The following is an 18,361-nucleotide window of genomic DNA, read 5'->3' as shown; positions in this document are numbered from 1 at the left end:
TCAGAAGCCACAGCTTAATCAGATGTCCCCATGTAACTACAGGGGAGTCAATAGGGTGAACTTTGTGTGCCCAGAAAGAAAAAGAGAGCCAAGTTCTGATGGATGCCAAAAGTTTTTACTACTCCTGTGAATGGTCTCCCAGGATTCTAACTGAGGTGATAGGAAAAAATCCAAAATCTGAGAGGAAAAATGCTTTTGACATATTCTTGAGAATTTTTTCTTAGACTTGCTGACCTTCTCTGATGTGCTCTATAGATTCTCCCAGCAGGCACTTGGCCAAGGCATTTCCTCTTCCCAGGCCTCAGTTGACCCATATGTAAAAGTGAGAGGTTGGATCAGAATTCTTTCAGAACTTTTGACTCTTTTCATATCCAAAATGCTGTGGTCCTGGAATGCCTGCTCTTCATTTCCGCCCAAGAGAAATAATCAAGGAACCAGAAAGGCAATGCCAATAGGCAATGCCAATAATTTATTTTTTATTTTAATTTTAACTTCCCTTCTCACTTGCCAAGCCCAAGTTTATAGAAATTAAAATACACATAGTAGATAAGATTGTTACCAACACAATAGTGATTTTTTAATGGCAAAGTAAAGTTGTTTGGGGTGGGGGAGGTTTGGGCGAAGGAACAGCACATTCACACACACACATACACATATAACAGACGGAGATCCCTCTTTGAAAAAAATCTTGTTTGAACAATCTTGCAAAACATATGTTCTCTTCATACTGAACTGCACTTGCCTTGTACTAGTCAGTTATGCGGTGGTAACAAACAGTGCTATCTCAGTGGCTTACAACATTTACTTTTTGCTCACTTTGCATAAAGATGGTGAGTCGGCTGCAGACTGGCTGTGACTCTGCTGATATTGGCTGTGCTCATCTGGGTTCCACCTGCCTTCTCATCCTAGAACCCAGACTGAGGGAGTAGCTACTCTCTGAAACATCCTGAGTGCATGTGGAGAATAAGAACAAGAAAGCCTAAGCCAAACCATGCATCTGTACTTGAGGCTTCTGATGGGACACAGCAAAAACAATCACATTCCATTGGCCAAAGTTTTTTACACATCCAAGTCCAAAGTCATTCAGTAGGGGGTATAGTCCTCCCACAGGATGCATGAGTATGTCCAATGACAACAGATGGGGATATGCAATCTTATGACTAGGAGAGAGCAAATTGCTGGGGACAATAATCCAGCCTGCTCATATCCCCACTTCCTCCACTGAAATTCTAAATGCAACATTTCCCATTGCAAGAAAGCTACTTTACCTCTCTCCTTCTGCTGTGGAACGTTCTCAGGTTAGAGAGAGTTGGGAGGGAGAAGCAGTCAACAATTGGGAAATGGAGGGATTTTAGCAAATGTTTATATAGGCCCCGTTATAGGATGGGCACTGTTTTATGCTTGTTATAGATGCTAATTTATTTAACTCTCATCACAGATCTGTGAGGTTGGCCCTAGCATTATTCCCATTTGACAGATGAGGAAACTAAGGCACAGAGAAGTTAAGTAATTTGTCTGTGATTACATATCTAGTAAGTAGCGGAGAAAGGATTCCAACCCAGATAATCTGGCTCCAAAAAAGGAGAAACGAGAGGGTTCTAGCAGTGTTGATCAGCTGGTTGCTGATGTGCTGTGATTTTAGGGGCTCAAGAAAATCAATATCTTCTAGAAGGGGTGGATATTATTTCATCAAGACATGACAAGTATGTTTTTCAAAACATACACAAAACTGAACATTATGAGGTCATGAGGATATAGTCACTGTCCTGGGCATGGTCCTGCATAAGCTCTTCTCTCACGGAGCTGATAGTCTAGTGGAAGGAGATGCACCATCAACAAGTAAATATGGGGAAAGGATCATAGGTCAGATGATGGGAAGCGCTACGGAGAGCAGTCAAGGGGGGCAGGGGACTGGGAATGTGGAGCAGTGAGGGAGGTGGACCAACTTTGAAGATGGCAGTCAATGAAGGCATGCTGTTGCGGTGACATTTGAACAATGGCCTGGAAGAGGTGAGGGAGGTAAATATTTCAGGAATGAGTAAATGAATGCTCAAGCCGATTTAGCTATTCCAGCAAGACCTACAAATAAATAAGTAAAAGATCACTTATTATTTAGACCTGACTCGGGTCACCTTTTCCCCAGACATCACTCCGGCTGACCTTGTGGTTGACCCTTCCTACTCCTTCTCCTCTCTCACTTGGCTGCAGTCACTCCCAATTCCAACAAAGGATCTCCTGTGGGACAGAAGAGGACACCACCACAATCTTCTTTTTAAATGGCTGGGCAATGTTTTGTTGTTGTTTTTTTTTTCTGATTGGTAATAGGCAGGGCTCGTGTGGTGGCATTTGTTCCCATTGCTCTGGGTTGTGGGGTGAGAGGAGGGGCCCATCCGTGCAGGTGTGATTGGTACGTCTGCATCCCCATGCACACAAGATGAAGCTGAGCATATTTTGCTTGACAGGGAAGTGAGCCAGTTGTGATGGCAGACAGAGCAAACAGAATCACTGGGCAGTGAGTAAATGACAAAACATGCGATGTTTTGAACTCCAGTTTCCTCATCTTTGAAATGGGAGCCATGATGTAGTAGTAGTAACAATAATAGCTTTTCTGCCCACTGCACAGGATTATTACAGGAATAAAAGGTGAAAGTAATATGAAAGTGCTTTATAAACTCTAGACCACCATGTTAATGCAGAGATTTGCCACTTTATCTCTGATGTTGTTGCTCATCTGAGGCAGGACTCAGAGTCTAAAGACCGGACTCCCTTCTCTTTGCTGCATGTGCTGTGCGACGCAGCCAGAGCTGGTTGCCTCTGAGCCTCAGCTTCCTTACCTGTCAGATGGAGCGCCCTGCAGAGGCACTATTCACTGGGTGGCATCATGCTGGCCACTGGTTTCCCAGTCCTGGCTTTCCACTGAAATTACCTGCAGGGCTTTCTCTAAACGTCTGGGCGCCCACGGGCCCAGCTCTGAAAACCATGGGTGTTTTCATTCATATTAATTGATTGTCTCATAAGAGAGTCATCTCTGAAAAGCAGACCAGCGTGCATTTGTTACCATCTGTCCGCGGTATGCCCTGGCGAGGAGAATTGAAACTCTCCCACATCCTATTCTTGCCTTCCAGCCAAGCATACTGAGCAAAAATCAGCCTGCGTTAGATCAAGGACACTGCTGGGATCCTATGTGAGCTGGTGGAATTGGAGTAATCAGATTTTGAAGCGATGCCTCCAGCTGCAGGGAAGCACTCAGCATTCTGCTTTATTAAAGTGACTGCACTTTATGCGCATGCAAAGGCTCATAATCACAGGGGGCGATTTACCCCGATTAGATTAGGAGCCAAGAGATCTTTCTACTGAAGTCCCTGTTTGCACAACCAATCCTGAGTCAGCTCCAGTCTGTACAACTGGTACCTCTGCTAATCGTCTGCCTCTAAGAGCACGCATCCATCACCATGCCCAGCCCACTCCCTCCCACAGGATGGGGCTTCACAGAGCACAGGGTCTTCCAGAAGTTCTTCCTTTGGTGGAATGTGTGGGGTTCCTGGGAGAGGGGGAACAGAGGGTGTCTGGAATCTGAGCTGGCCATTTTATATCAGCTTTCATGCTCTTTCTAATAACTTTCACACAGCCATGATATCCCAACTAAACTACTGGGCTCTAATGTGATGGTCATTTTATGTAGAAGTGATTCCCTGTGGAAAGTTCCAGAATGTTCCCATCAAAGTGTATCTCAAAACAAGGAACAAGAAGGAAAACTTATTGGGAAGCAATAAAATGTAAATTTGGTCATTGCAGTGATGAACGGTAATAACAATGGATGACCCATGAGCAGGGGTTGTCCTGTGAATGTTCACAGACAGACGCTTGGACATGGGATCTGGCGACGGTCAGACACTGCATTGCTGTGGGCATTTGCATCGCATGCAGGGCAGGAAGCTCTGGAACTGCCATCTGCCCACCTTGGGCCAGGGTTCTCTTAGCACTTCAACCCCAACTTTCAACTTCTGTTTCAAAGAGCAGCCGCCATGCTGTCCCTAAAATCCCCTCCGTCCCCCTGCCAAAGACAGGATGTGAAGCTTGCTCCAGTATATATAACGTTGGGTAACACTAGCTCAGGATACACTCTTGTCTGTGCAGAGTTTCATCCTGTATCTCAGAATCTTGATCTGCTTTTTCACCTTCAGGGCTTCATTGATTCACTATTCATTCTACGGTCATTGGCTATTGACTTTGGGCAGAGCTTGTTTAAGGACAAGAGGTCTTAACCTTGTACCCCTGTGACCAATCTCTAATCCCTCCTCCTGCTCGCCCCACCCCGAGCACCGGATTATGCCCTCTGTTTTCCAGACTAAATGCTGGCATTCTGTACTGGAAAGGCAAGCCTGGAAATCACAGGGGGCCTATGGGGTTCTCACCCTTAGTCCAGCCTCAGGCCATCTAACCCAGGTGGAGCAGCAGGTGAGGCAACCCCACGGGCAGAGGACCCCAGCCCAGGAGACCCCAAAGGAAGCACTAATACAGTTTCTAACATCTAAAACAATGAGTGAATGTATTTAAATTTTATCTGCAAGAAATGAGACATTGTGCATGTTTAGGGCAAGAAAAGCATTTGAAATATAACTTGGATTAAAAATCAGGAGACTTGACAGGCAGTGTCCTACCTGTTCAGTGGGGAACTGAGGGAAGGGGTGCAACGTGGCTGGGAGGGGGCTGGGCTTCCCCACCATCTCAGCCTAGATCAGTCTTAGCATAATCCAAATTTGCCCAAAACTGGCACATGTCCATCAGGAGTAGAATGAATAAAAAAACTGTGGTCTTTTATTCAATGTAATGTGAGTGAAAGTGAAAATGAATTTTGTAAAACAACAGGCAACAAGGCTGACTCGTACAACCTGAAATGAAAGAAGCCAGACACATGTATTCAAAATGCATATTGCGTGATTCTATTCATATAAAGTCCCTAAGCAGGCAAAACGAATCTGTAGTGATGGAAGTCTGAAGAGTGGTTTCTACTGGCAAGGGGCGGGGAGACATTGGGAGAAGACACCAGGGGGGGTTCTGGGGTGCGATTAGCGTTCTCTTTCTTGACCTGGTTGTAACATGAGAACATTCACTTCGTGATAATTCATTGAGCAGAATACTTATGATTTGTACATATCTTATGTACAACAGTCTTTAAAGAAATCCAAATCTTGTATTGGGCAGGGCTTGTCCATTTGAATTGGGCTTGCAAGAAAGAGGGAGGTCCTCAGAATCCCTTCCTGGCATGCTAGGTCCATTCCAGGGGAAATGATTCAAAAGTCTGAGTAGAACGTCAGGGGGACAGTGGCGAATGAGGCAGGGCAAGGTAGGGACTGTACTTGCTTTGGGGATCACCTGATACCAGGTCTTGTGAGCAAGTCACAACATGGTAGAGCTGAGATGGCTGGCATTCGGGATTGGCTCAAGTTTTGGGTGCACTGAAATATGTGGATTCATAGACAGCGGAATCTCAGGTCAGCTAATTGGAACTCTCAGGAGGCTACCCCACCCTCTCTGCTGTGGAAGACACATTTTCTACCTTAGAGAGTGGGATCTCCACAGTCTATGGGACCATGGCCCTTATTGTCCATCCTGGGGAGCAGCTCTTGTTTCTCAGAACAGCAAGCTACCAGGGCAAGAAGTGCCAGACCTCTTTCTCAGCTGTTGGCCAGGATGAAGACACTTGACTTAATGGAAGAGGGTGATGAAGGGAGGCTTTTAGAAAGAGAAGGTCTGAGCAGTCTCGGCATTGATAAGGAAGAAGAGGGTCCTGTGGGGCCCTACCGCAGTAGGACATAGCAGGAGGAAAAGCATATTTGAATAAGATCATGGGAGTGCCTTGGCTGCTGTGGCTCAGTGGATTGAGTGCCAGCTTGTGAAACAAAGGGTTACCGGTTTGATTCCCAGTCAGGGCACATGCCTGGGTTGCAGGCCAGGTCCCCAACATGGGGCATACTAGAAGAAACCGCTCATTGATATTTCTCTCCTTCTCTTTCTCCCTCCCTTCTCCTCTCACTAAAAAATAAATAAATAAAATCTTAAAAAAAAAAGATAATGGGAGGAACCTAAAGATGGGAGGGTCTTCAAGGATTCAGAAGCGAGGGAGCCAGGCAGCTGGTCAAGGCGAGGAGTGGGGGCTGCTGACTTGCCGTCCAAACCATAGCCACACCCAGGGAGCTGGTGACGAGTGAAGCCAAGATAATTGTCCTCGGGAAGAGGTGTGGGGCTGACGTTTTCCTCACTGGACTCCAAATATTTGGAGCCATTTGCCACTATAACCATAACTAAAAACAGCCTATGGATCCTCCTCGGGTATTCCAGCCCCGACTGGGGTGGGTACTCTTGATCAAGAGCCTGCTTGCAGTTGGGGAGTGGACTGGGAAAGACAGAAACCGAATTTATCCCCAGCCAAATGTCTGTCAGCCATAAAAAATAGTGGCAGCGCGAGGTGTGCCTGGTGCTGGGAAAGCCACGAGCGTGATTAGTGTCAGCACTCAGCATGGCTCCCTTAGGAGTGAGCAGTTGTGACCATCTTTCTCTCCGAAGGTTTGCTTACCCACCTGCCTTTGTGCTGCTGGGAACAAGATGCAGAAGGAGTCGGGAAGTCGTTGTTCGAACACAATAATGACACCACTGTGTCTGTGTTTCACGCCCTGGCACAGGGGTTTCACAGCATCAAAAAGTGCCCATGTCCAATAACCAAGTGGTAGGATAGTTTGGGAAATCCCAGAGGCAGTGGCTCCTTTTTAGTCCACAAAATATTTCTGAAAACTTTTTTCTAGGGAATTTCATTCAGAATTGCTCTGAGCCTGGATTAGGGCACCAGAAGGTAGAAGCCTGACGATAGCTCCTCTAGCTCCCCGACCCTGCTCCCCTTCCAGGCATTTCTTTAGCAAAACTAATGGAGCCCTGGTTTGGCAGAGAAGTCTGGGGAGCATCTGAGCTCGCCCCAAGGGGCTGATGTATATAGCGTGTTGCTCTCAAGCATTGTGATGCAATGCCCAAGAAAGCAGGGAACTATCCACGAGAAGATATTATAGAACTCCTTTGGCCAGCATGTGGAATTTCCATCCCAGAGGCCAGGCCGAGACCTCCAGGACAAAGAAATGTTCTGGGTCTCCACAGACCCAAAGAAGCTGGATTAGTGGCACAAGTAGGGCAGTAGCTGAGGTGGCCTCTCTGAGCCCTGGCCCTCCTGACTCCATGCCCCTGCCCCAGGCTTGGTGTGCTGCTCCCTGTGGGTCCGTTGCTGTTGTCTCCATTGTCTCAGATGGCCTGCCCATGGAGGATGATTCCTCAGCTGCGCTCAGATTTGCCAGATTTCCCTCTCTCTTGGTGACAGGCAGCTGACAGTTTACTAATCCACTCTTTACTTCCGTTTCCTCATCTCGTAAAAGGGCTGGTAATAACCTGGGCTGCTGGAGGGGCTACTGTGAGGGCTGAATGAAATTTAAATAACTGGGTACCTAGTAATTCGGCACTAGGTGTTCGGCCCATAGTAAGCGCTCCATATGTAATAGGCCTGATTCTAAACCCAGGGTGAGTCTTTAACAACTTGATTTAAATAGATGATCCTGAGGGGTGAGATGGACCAGGCAGGCAGTTTAGAATGTGCAATGTAGGCCCTGGCTGGGTTGCACAGTGGGTTAGAGCGCTGTCCCGTGCACCAAAATTTGCAGGTTCAGTTCCCGATCAGGGCACGTACCTAGGTTGCAGTTTGGTTCCCCGTCAGGGTGCATAGAGAGGGCAACCAATCAATATCTCTCTCTCACTCTTTCTCCCTTCTCCTCTCTATAAAATCACCCACTTTAGATGCCCCAAACCTCTCCTGTCACTAAGACTTGTACTTCTGAGAGCCTCTCAGAGGGAGGAGAAGCAGGTAGACCCAGCCTCCACGCAGCTGTCAGGCGGTGCCCAGCTGGCCAACAGGGAATGAACTGCCCTCTGACTGGGAGGACTGGGCCGAGGCTGGTCTTTTCGGGGCTCATCAGTCAACACCCAGTCATTTCAAGTGCCCCAAGTGAGCAGCTTTGCCCCTGGATATTCTCCCTTGATTTAAAATAAAAAATAAATAAATAAAAGGAAAATGTATGTCATGTGTTTTTTAACATTTACACTTCGTTCATCACATCTGTTGTTTTCGGAGAGTTGGGATGAGCCGTTTTCAAATGTCTTTAAAAGTCCTTTTTTCTTAGAAGGACATTCAGAGGCTTTGAAACTTGTTCCAAGGGTAAAAATAATACTCATAATAAATTGCTCAAAACTCTCAACCCTGCAAGTTCACATTTTACTTAACACTCTGAGCCCAAGGGACTTGAATTATTACTGGGGATTGTTGTTTCTTAGTTACGGGGCCTTTCCAAAGGGGAGGAAGACACCACGTGGGGGTTCACTACAGTTCACCGTGTAGTTCAAGGCCACGACTGTAGCCAGGAAGATGTCCAGAACCTACTCAGCCTGAACCTCCAGAGGAAGCCCTGCTAATTTTGTGGCAACACAAAGGAGTTGTTCCAAGTGTGCTTTAGACTTCTCAGCCTGGTGTTCTTCTGGCTGGTAGATCGAAGCCCTCCTAGACCAGGTCACTGGAAGGCATACAGTCTCTGTCACCTAAAGCAGGTGATACATTGTTAGGTGACTTCTGGATGAAAGAGCACATTTTTTCTTTGGGGTCCATGCGAGGGAGCCTGCCGCCAAACAGGGCTGCCCTACAACCTTGTCATCTGATGACCTCTGGTGGTGGAATTCTTCCCAGCCTGTGCGCATCGGTGCTCTGGGCCAAGCCGCCAGACCAGGTTACGTGTTCCCACATTCCTTCCCTCCTGTGTTGTCAGTCACGTGAGGCAGGGAGCAAGAATCCTTTGCAAAAGCCCAGAATAAAGTGGTGCATGTGCCTGACCAGACTGTCATTTCAAAAAAGTTGCCTGGTGCCTTCTCTTCCAGTGACCTCTGATTGCCTGGAGAAAGAGAAGGGAGCCAACATGAAGAAACATGTGGCGACCACATTACTTTCCATTCTGCTACTTTTTCTCAACATCAACCTTCTGAAAGGTAAGTAAGAGACTGTCCTGCGCCCTTCAACTCCCCGGGGTGTTTACTGAGAGGGTGGAGGCCCCTGGGTGTCCTCTTGCAATGCAGTTGTGAGAAATGAGGATGTCCGTGTCAGTGGCTGCTATTAAGTTGTTTTTGCAATGTATGTGGCACTAAAAATCAAAGGGAAAATCAGTGCAAACCAGGAATGCAAAAGCTTGTCTCTGTGTCCTGACGCCCATCCTCACTCTGGGTGTGAGTGAAGCGGCTCTGCAGACGAGGAGACCGGAGCTTTCGTCAGGGCTTTGTCAGCGACCAGCTGTGCAGCTCCAGCCAATCACCGAATCTTTGTGGGTTTCCACATTTCCAAAGGGAGGGTGGTGATGTTGCGTCCCCCTCAAAGGAAATAATGCATGTGGAAACCTGTGATTTAAAACTGTAAGGAGATGTGAGGATTGTATCCGCGTGGTGGCAACCCGGCGCAGCCAGCTCTGTCACCCGGGCTAATGGGAGAGACGAAGCTCACAGCTACACCGGGCCGTGTGCCTGTGTGCCCATTTCTGTGCGTCCACTCTTTGTATTTCTGGGCGTGTATACTTTTGGATACACCTGTGTGTATATTAACTTCTCCATTGCACCTAATTGCAAATGCTTCTCTGTGTGTACCTGTGCGAATATCCATCTGTGTGTGTAGCTCTCTGTATGTGCCTATTTCAGAGTGTGTACCAGCGTGTACTTCTCTAAGTATTCACCAGAGTATACTTCTGTGTAAGGTGTGTGTTTCTAAAGTGGGCTCTTTGAGAACCTGTGTGCATGGTCCCTATGGGGCTGTCCCTGTGTCTGGGTGCACTTTATGAGGATAGTGAGACAGTCCATTAATTTGAACTGTCATCTCCAAAGTGGGTGACAGGAACATTTGCCTACTTGTGATTTCACAACTTTACTGTCCTCTATTGAGTTTCTTAGAGGTACTGCTGAAACCAGTGAAATGAGAAAGAGAGAGGCTTTCAGCGAGAGAAGAAGGAAAGTGGAGGTCAGTGTAATCCATAGTGAGATGTTAAACACTCCAATAGTCAACAGTTGCCCTCACTGGCTTCTGAGTGTGCTCCTTACTGGGCCACAGGGTTTGGGGGTTTTTAATAAACTTCTCGTTCTACTTCACTCACTCTCCTGCAGCCATGATAAAAAACAAAACAAAACCCTTGCCTCACCCTGTGAAATCACCCCAAAGACATTCTCCCTAGAGGACCAGCAAGGTTACAGGGACTGGCAGGGCAAGCCCCCAGCTGGCTGGCAGGGGCTGTTTTTGTGGGGCCTGGAGCTCAGCAGACACGATCAGCCTGGTGTCCTCGTCAGCTAGAAATCTGGCCCAGAAGCCAGCCTGAGGGGCAGGGAGACAAATGTGAGAGAAAAAAGAGAGCCGCCCCAGAGCTGCCGAGACCAACACCTGACAGCTCTCCTCTCTGCTCCTGACTCTGGAACTAATAAGCCCTCAGCATCCAGCTCAGTGCTAAGGAGGGCGGACTGGGGTCCTGCGGAAGTGCGTGGCTCCCCAGCCCATCCTCAGGGCAAACTCTCAGGGTCGTGCATCCCCTCCTTGGACTTGACAGACAAGGAAGAGAAGAGGGGCCAGCTCACCAACAACTTTGGAGATAAGGAAACTAGAACACTCCCTCCCACTGACATAGCATTTTCCATATTACCTGTTCTAGACCTTCCAGCTTCCAGCTGGGGCTGAACACAGATCTTAGATAATCATGGTGGCTGGTAACCAGGAGACCAGCTACCCACTCCCCCACTTCTTACCATGTTTCCTGCCCACTCCCCCCAAAAACAATAGAATTCCAAGGAAGTCCTTCACCCCTCACCACATACAGACCCGAGGAGAGAGGGGGAAATGTGAAAGAAAAAGAGACTAGAAACCAAGATTCAGAAATGGGGAGAGGTACTGTGGCACTGGGTCACGAGTCAAAGCTGCAGAGAAGTAAGGAAAAATGACGGAAAAAAAAGGGAAAGAAAAGAATAAGGGGGAGGGGAAGGAGCCCAGTGATGACACAGGGACGCACAGAAGATTAGAGACTGAGCTGACTGTATGGGAATGGCAAGAAGATGCGGATGAGGGAGCAGAGCGGGGAAGTGCCAGGGAGCATTGTGTCAGCACAGGGGAGAACTCATTTTACAGTCACCCTCATGGCGTGGGCGGCATCGGCTGTATAGTCTCTGCGGGGTTACAGAAGGGCCACGCACAGTTCAGTCCATGTCACTCCTGACTCTCACTCTTTGTTGAAACTTTACAATGTGTCACTTGATCCTAGGTGGCTGGTATCTCCATCTCACGGTACACACACACACACACACACACACACACACACCGCCAATACCACCCCAAAGATTCTCTCCCTCCTTCTCTCTCTCTCTCCATCCTGCCGACATTGGGGCAGCCCCCAGAGGAGGGCTGCTAGACGCCAACACTTTGGCATTTCTGAGCATCCCACCCCTAGGCCTGCTTGTCCCAAGACCTCATCATGGAATGGTCCCATAACTCTGCTTTTGTCACCAGCAGAATGATCAAATGGACCCTAAGATTGATTCCAGTGGCTTCTGGCTTTCTCTAGGACAGTCGCCTCCTGGAAAACCAGAGATTAGTAAATGCCGTTCTACTGAAAAGGAAACATTCTCGTGCTGGTGGAAGCCTGGGCCGGATGGGGGACTTCCCACCAACCACACGCTGACCTACCGCAAGGAAGGGTGAGTGGGGCCACTCTCCAGGCCAGAGCGGTACCGATTCTGAGTTAGGGTTGCCACACCTCCCTGGCCTGATGCTGACAGGCTCATACTTCTGGGGGGGAAGGACTCAACACCCACGTCCACCTCCTGTTAACGTCCTGGAAACACTCTCTCAACGGGCATCAACTTGGCCGTCGCCTCAACAAGACACAATACACAGTGTTCTCCCTCGTTCACAGTCTCACTCTTCGTGGTTTCAGTCACCTGCAATCATCCACAGTCCAAAAACATTAAATGGAAAATTCCAGAAATAAGCAGTTCACAAGATTTAAATGTTGTGCCGGTCTTAGTCATGTGATGAAACTTCACACTATCCTACTCTTCTTCTTCCAGTGTGACCCACCTGGGACGTGAGTCACCCCTTAGCAAACCCACACTGTACAGCTCCCCCCCTGTTACTCACTCAGTAGCTGGTTTTCAGGCCGACGACTGTCTACGTGCCGAAGTGCTTGTGTGTTCAAGTCACCCTTGTAGCAGCCAAACGCTACGTCACCATGCCTGTGTCACTCACCTGGCTTCATCTCATCACATCGGCACTGCACCATCTCACATTGTCACCAGAAGAAGGCTGAGCACAGTGCATTAAGATATGTTGAGAGAGAGAGATCACATTCACATAACTTTCGCTATAGCATATTGGTATAATTGTTCTATTTTATTATTAGTTATTGTTGTTGATGTCTTGCTGTGTCTAATTTATAAATTAGACTCATACATAGGTATGTCCAGGAAAAAACATAATACATGTAAGGTTCAGTACTATCCACCGTTTCAGGTATCTACTTGTGTTAATATCTTAGTAATAATTACTTTTGCAACATAGAAGGACTATCAGGTGATCCTTGACAACCATGGTACATTAACTTTTCAAACTTGTTTCATGTTCAAGAAAATAAAGAGCCTCATAAGGAAAGGAAGGTGATGATCTTCCTTAGGAAACTGCTAATCTGTGACCTCCCAGAGGGCATGTTTGGAGCCAAGGCTGCAGTGAGGACTGAAAGAGGTCATCCCTGGGTGAGGATTTTGTTAACACTTCAACGAGACCCTCCTGGGAACCCAGGGACAGCTGTATCCTTCCCCAGTGAAGGAAGAGCTTACTGGTGGCCACAGCCGGCCCCCGCCCCCAGAGCCTGCCCACACTTTGTTGTGCCAGGGGTGTCCAGCCTGTGGCTTGTGGGCTGCATGCAGTCCAACACAAAATTGCAAATTTACTTAAAACTTTTTTTTGCTTATCAGTTTTTGTTAGTGTTTGTGTATTTACTGTGTGGCCCAAGACAACTCTTCTTCTTCCAGCGTGGCCCAGAGACGCCAAACTGTTGGACACCCCTGGTTACACAAAGCTGTCAGCCGTTCTGGGACCCAAAGGGGTGTCAAGTGCGCAGACCTCAGGAGCTCAAACAGGCAGCCCACATGGAGGGCCCCCCCACACCTGTGTGGGGTGTCTTGCGGTGAGGCCTCCAAGTCTAATGAGAGCACACTAACGAGCCACTTGGGCCTGAGATGTCTTTCTTCACAGTCACATCTCGCTGCTGCTGACGTAGTGCAGTCAGAGGAACATCAGAATCAGTTTTTATTTTCCTTAATCTTTTTTAAACAAAATGTAATTTAACATATGAGGTCTGCCCAGAAAGTATCAAGCCACGTAGTATGAAAAATAGATATTTACTGAACAAGATACAAGATACAAGAACACAGGACAATGACACCTCAGTCCCCTTCAAAGTAGGCATTTTGGGACCTCACACAATTCTCCCAATCGCCATCAGCTGCCTCATCGTATTTTCCTGAATCTCATCCATGGTCTGAAATCTCTTCCCTTTCAAAGGTGATTTTAGTTTTGGGTAAAGCCAGAAATCACAGGGCACTAAATCTGGGCTGTAGAGGGGCTGAGTCACCTGGGTGATTTGATGTTTTGCCAAAAACTCTGCATGAAACATGATGCATGAGCAGCTGTGTTGTCGTGATGAAGCTGCCAATCACCAGTTGCCCATAGCTGTGGCCTTCTGAATCATCCAAATAGTTTCCGTGGAGGAATGTTCAAGATTAGCGCAAATTTTGATGCAGACCCACTGCTCTACTCGCTTGGTCGTTTTGAATGTGACAGCCACACAGTACACACACTCACTCAATGGTGTCTACGCTCCCACTGATTAGTACAATGAAGTTATTGTTCATGCTTGTTCATTCCAGTTCACTCTCCTTGGCTGCCAGGTTACGTCGATGTTGCGCTAACCATTCTTGTTATATTAACAATGGCTGTTCCCTTTCCAGACAGACCTCATACATGTGCAATAAATGCTGCATTGCGCATGGCCCCTGAGGGCTTATGGACAGGAGAAGGTCCCTGTTTCCTGAGAAAACCCAATGGCAGCATTGTGAGTGTGGTGATACCTTGGCTATTGAAAGTTCAAGTGTTTATCGGCAGGAGGCATATGTCACAAAGCCCATAGCAAACTATAGAAAGGAAGGCTCGATGAGAGGCAGAGTTATTAAGGCTGTAAAGTGACACTTCCACCCCTTTCCCCAGCATTCTCTTCCCTGTCTCACTCCCAGTGACATGGGCAGGGCACAGAATCTTGGGGCACTGTTCTTCAGCTCCGATCCCCAAAGTCCAGTGGCATTGATCTATTAAGGAAAAACTAGACTCTTTTTACTACTTACTCACTCCTAATCTATAATTTGTTGCAGAGACTCAATCACCTATGAGTGTCCAGACTACAAAACCAGCGGCCCCAACTCCTGCTACTTTAACAAGAAGCACACCTCCATTTGGACAATGTACATCATCACAGTAAATGCCACGAACCAGATGGGAAGCAGCATCTCAGATCCACATTATGTGGATGTGACCTACGTAGGTAAGGGGGAGGGCAGTGGGGGAGAGGTTGATTACTCCATTATGGATCTACCAATAATCAAACTCAGTTTGAGTCTCCTTGGCTTATGGGTGAATCACCAAAGAGAAAGATGAGAAAATTCACAATATCCTCATCCATTGAGTACTTTAAACCAATTTTTATTGAGTCATTCATGACAATAAGGCTGGCATTTGTGGTCCTTGTGTTGCTGTGTTTTCCTTTGACTTTTCTTTCCATCCCCTTGCATCCAACAGGAATGTTCTATTTGTGCTTCTCTTATCAATTCTTCCCTCCAGCCCTCCTCCTGCAACCATGTCCCTTTCCCCCTTGGCAAGCTGGGATTTCTTTCCTCCTTCCCCAGAGGACAGAGCTAGTCCATAGAATAGCAGCTCCTAGGTGCAGTCTGCCTGCTTCTGTACCCACAAGACTAGCTCCAGCTGCTTGGTCCGAATTTAATGCTCAGTGCACATATACTTCTTAGCATCTGGAGCTCTTCTATTAAAAATAAAGAATTTGGGGAGTTAAGGGTACTACTTGAACCGCAGGCTAAAGGCCATTATCACAAGTACAATGTTTGGAAACATCATTAGCAAAGCAAAACAAAGTCAACCTGAGAGCTGCCTCTAGCTTTGCACTTTTAACATTGGGCTGCAGGGTGATAGGGCATCACTGTAGTGGCCTATGTGGTTTGTCAGGGATGACGAAGGGAATCTCAGGACAAGAGATGGGTTGGCTGTGACTGGGGTCAGCCCTTGTATTTGATAATAACCTAAGGAGAAGCTAACTAGGTTCAAGGTTGCATAAGACTTCCTGATTTACCTAAGTCCACCCAACAAAGAAAACTTGGTGATGAGTCTCAAATACTGACTTGCACTGCCATATTTGCAGTGGTTAATTCTTGAAAATCTTCCAACACCAACAGGTTCACACTTGATATTTTCTCCACCCGGCAAATCATTGCAATGAGCGGGGAGGGAGAAAGTGAATTGCATCTTGGTTTAAGAAAATCCAAAAGGTAACCCCACTGACAAGCAGGGATACAATGAATTTCGTCATATAACTTTATCTGAGATATGAAGTCTTTAAGATGCTAAATGCCAAGTGATTTCTTCTTCATGGCACTTTCTTAAATCGCCTTGCCCTCAAAGATTAAAATAGTATTTTAGGGCAAAGCAGTGAACGCAAGAGAAGTTCTAAAATGAGCAAGTGCTGTACCGCTTGAAGCAGCGATTTTCAGCTGCGGGCTGTTTTGCCTCCCATGGGATATTTGGCGATGGCAGGAGATATTTTTTATCATTGAAGCCCAAGAAGGGGAATGAGGGTATTATTGGCATCTAATGGGCAGAGACCAGAGATGCTGCTAAGCATCCCGCAATGCTCAGGATGGCCCCACCACAAAGGATCACCTGATCCAAAGTACAAGGAATGCTGAGGTTGAGGAGGCTTTAAAGTATTCACCCTGAACAGTTTACATGGATTTTTGTACAATATTTTTACCAGTGGTATTTCTCAGTATTGCATTTAAAACTTGTATTGAGTAACTGATGTTTGTTTAATAAGTACATATAAAATAATCTTTCTTAGGTATTTATTTTGTAACATAAGAAGCACTGAGATTAGTGGCAAATTTTCTAACATTCATTTTGTAGGTAACGGTAGGCTATAAAGTCAAGGACACTATAGCTACACTCACTTTTATGCCACCTGATGTGGAAAGTGACTTGGAAAGGTAATAAATGAAGAGAGAAGGTGTTACTAAGCAGCAAGACTGAGACTAGGGTAAGGCAAGCTAGCACCCTAGGCACCTCACTCTTAAGGGGGCACTCACAGACTTGTACTTGAAGGAATCTGAAAGGAAGTGCCTCCTTAACTTTTTTATTGTGGTGAAATACATATAACATTAAATTCACCATTTTAACCATTTTAAAGCCTGCAGTTTAGTGGCCGGAGTTCACTCACAATGTTATGCAACCACCACCACTAACCACTTCCAGAACACTTGCATGGCCCCAGATGGAAACCTCATGCCCATGAAGTACTTACTCCAGACATCCCTCCTTACCCCAGCCCCACTAATCTGCATTCTGTCTCCACAAAGTTGTCCATTCTGGGTATTTCATGCATATGGAATCATATAGCATGTGGCCTTTGTACCTGGCTTCTTTTACTTAGTGTAACATTCTCAAGATTCATCCATGTTATAGCATGTATCTATCAGTATATACTCCCTCTTTGTGGCTGAATGTTTCATTCTATGGATATTGTGTATTCATCCATTGATCAGTATTTGGGTTGTTTACACCTATTGGCTATTGTGAAAAGCATTTTAAGAGCATTCATGTCTGAGTTTTTGTTTGAACACCTGCCTTCATTTCTATTGGGTATGATGGCTAGAGCATGAAATTGATGGGTGACATGATAATTTTACGTTTAACCATTTGAGTAACTTCCAGACTTTTTCCCATACTGTCTGCACCATTTTACATTCCCTCCAGCAATGTATAAGGATTTCCATTTCTTCAACATTCTCCCTCGTTGTTTTTAATTTTTTGAATTCCAGCCATCCTAGTGGCTGTGAAATGTTATCTCGTGATTTTGATTTGCATTTCCTAAATGACTAGTGATGTTGAAGTTCTTTCATGTCCTTATCGGCCATTAATGCGTCCTTAAACTTTGCACCCTACACATCTCCCTTTCTTCAACCTGATCCCAACTCTGCTGACCAGCATCTGGCATCAAATACAAGGTGTCTCATACCCATGGTGGAATGAAACAGGAAGTCATATAGTTCTGTGTTCAAATATCACCTTCAGTAATTACAGGGCTTCTTTCCTATTTTCAGTTGAACCAGACCCTCCTGTGAACCTGACTTTGAAAATCAAACATCCACAAGACCAAAAACCGTATCTGTGGATAAAATGGTTTTCACCCAGCCAGGTTGACATAAGATCCGGTTGGCTCACACTTCAGTACGAAATTCGACTAAAACCTGGGAAAGCAGCTGAGTGGGAGGTGAGTCAGCTGGAAGCTTTGGGAAGGAACCATGTCCTTTGGCAAAGGTGAAGCCCTTGCTGATGGGAACAGGTCATTTCTCCTAATTATTGGGCCATGTTGTCCTCCTGATGCTGATGTGGCCATCCAGATGTGGAAGGGCCTTCTCCCCTTTCTTGGGATTGCTGGGGGTGCATCTTCACAGCTGTCCCAAGGCGAATTCCTTCTTTGCACTGAACAAACACTTCCACCCAGTTTCCAACCCACCTCCCTCAGGATATCTTAGAGCTAGAAGCCTATGAAAATACTTAAATGGCACTATGTGGGAGGGAAAAAAATCTTAGTGTAACCAGTCAATCAATGGTCAATGGCATTTTTATTCACTTTAAAATATTTCATTGTAAAGAAATAATAAATTACGGCATTTTAATAAATATCATAAGGCATTATGATATCCCACTCTTAAATACTTTAGTATATGTCTTTTTTTTTTAAGGAAACATTTTCAAACATAGCCAAAATAGTATCACACATAGGAAAATAATTAAAATTCCCTAATATCATTTAAATAGCCAATTCATATTTTAATTCTCCCAATTGCTTCCAAAAAATATCTTTAACAGCTACTTTGTGCAAACCAGAATCCATCTAGGACTACACACTGTGACTGGTTATTA

At 46.2% G+C, this 18,361-nt stretch overlaps 1 protein-coding gene across 4 annotated transcripts in view; it reads left to right on the top strand.

The window, feature by feature from the left end:
- PRLR (prolactin receptor) overlaps positions 1-18,361 on the top strand; it is a 139,069-nt gene that overhangs the window by 107,941 nt on the left and 12,767 nt on the right. For 3 of the 4 annotated variants that reach the window (XM_053914239.2, XM_053914242.2, XM_053914245.1), the window contains 4 exons: positions 8,962-9,069; positions 11,664-11,796; positions 14,524-14,693; positions 17,536-17,705. In XM_053914239.2, the coding sequence (XP_053770214.1) occupies positions 8,962-9,069; positions 11,664-11,796; positions 14,524-14,693; positions 17,536-17,705 (581 nt within the window). Of the gene's footprint in view, positions 1-8,961; positions 9,070-11,611; positions 11,797-14,523; positions 14,694-17,535; positions 17,706-18,361 lie in introns of all 4 variants that reach the window. The other variant, XM_053914248.1, reaches the window with a different exon arrangement.

This window comes from Desmodus rotundus, chromosome 1, assembly GCF_022682495.2.
Source record: "Desmodus rotundus isolate HL8 chromosome 1, HLdesRot8A.1, whole genome shotgun sequence".
NCBI lineage: Eukaryota > Metazoa > Chordata > Mammalia > Chiroptera > Phyllostomidae > Desmodus > Desmodus rotundus.
This window is presented reverse-complemented; position numbering and strand designations above follow the sequence as displayed.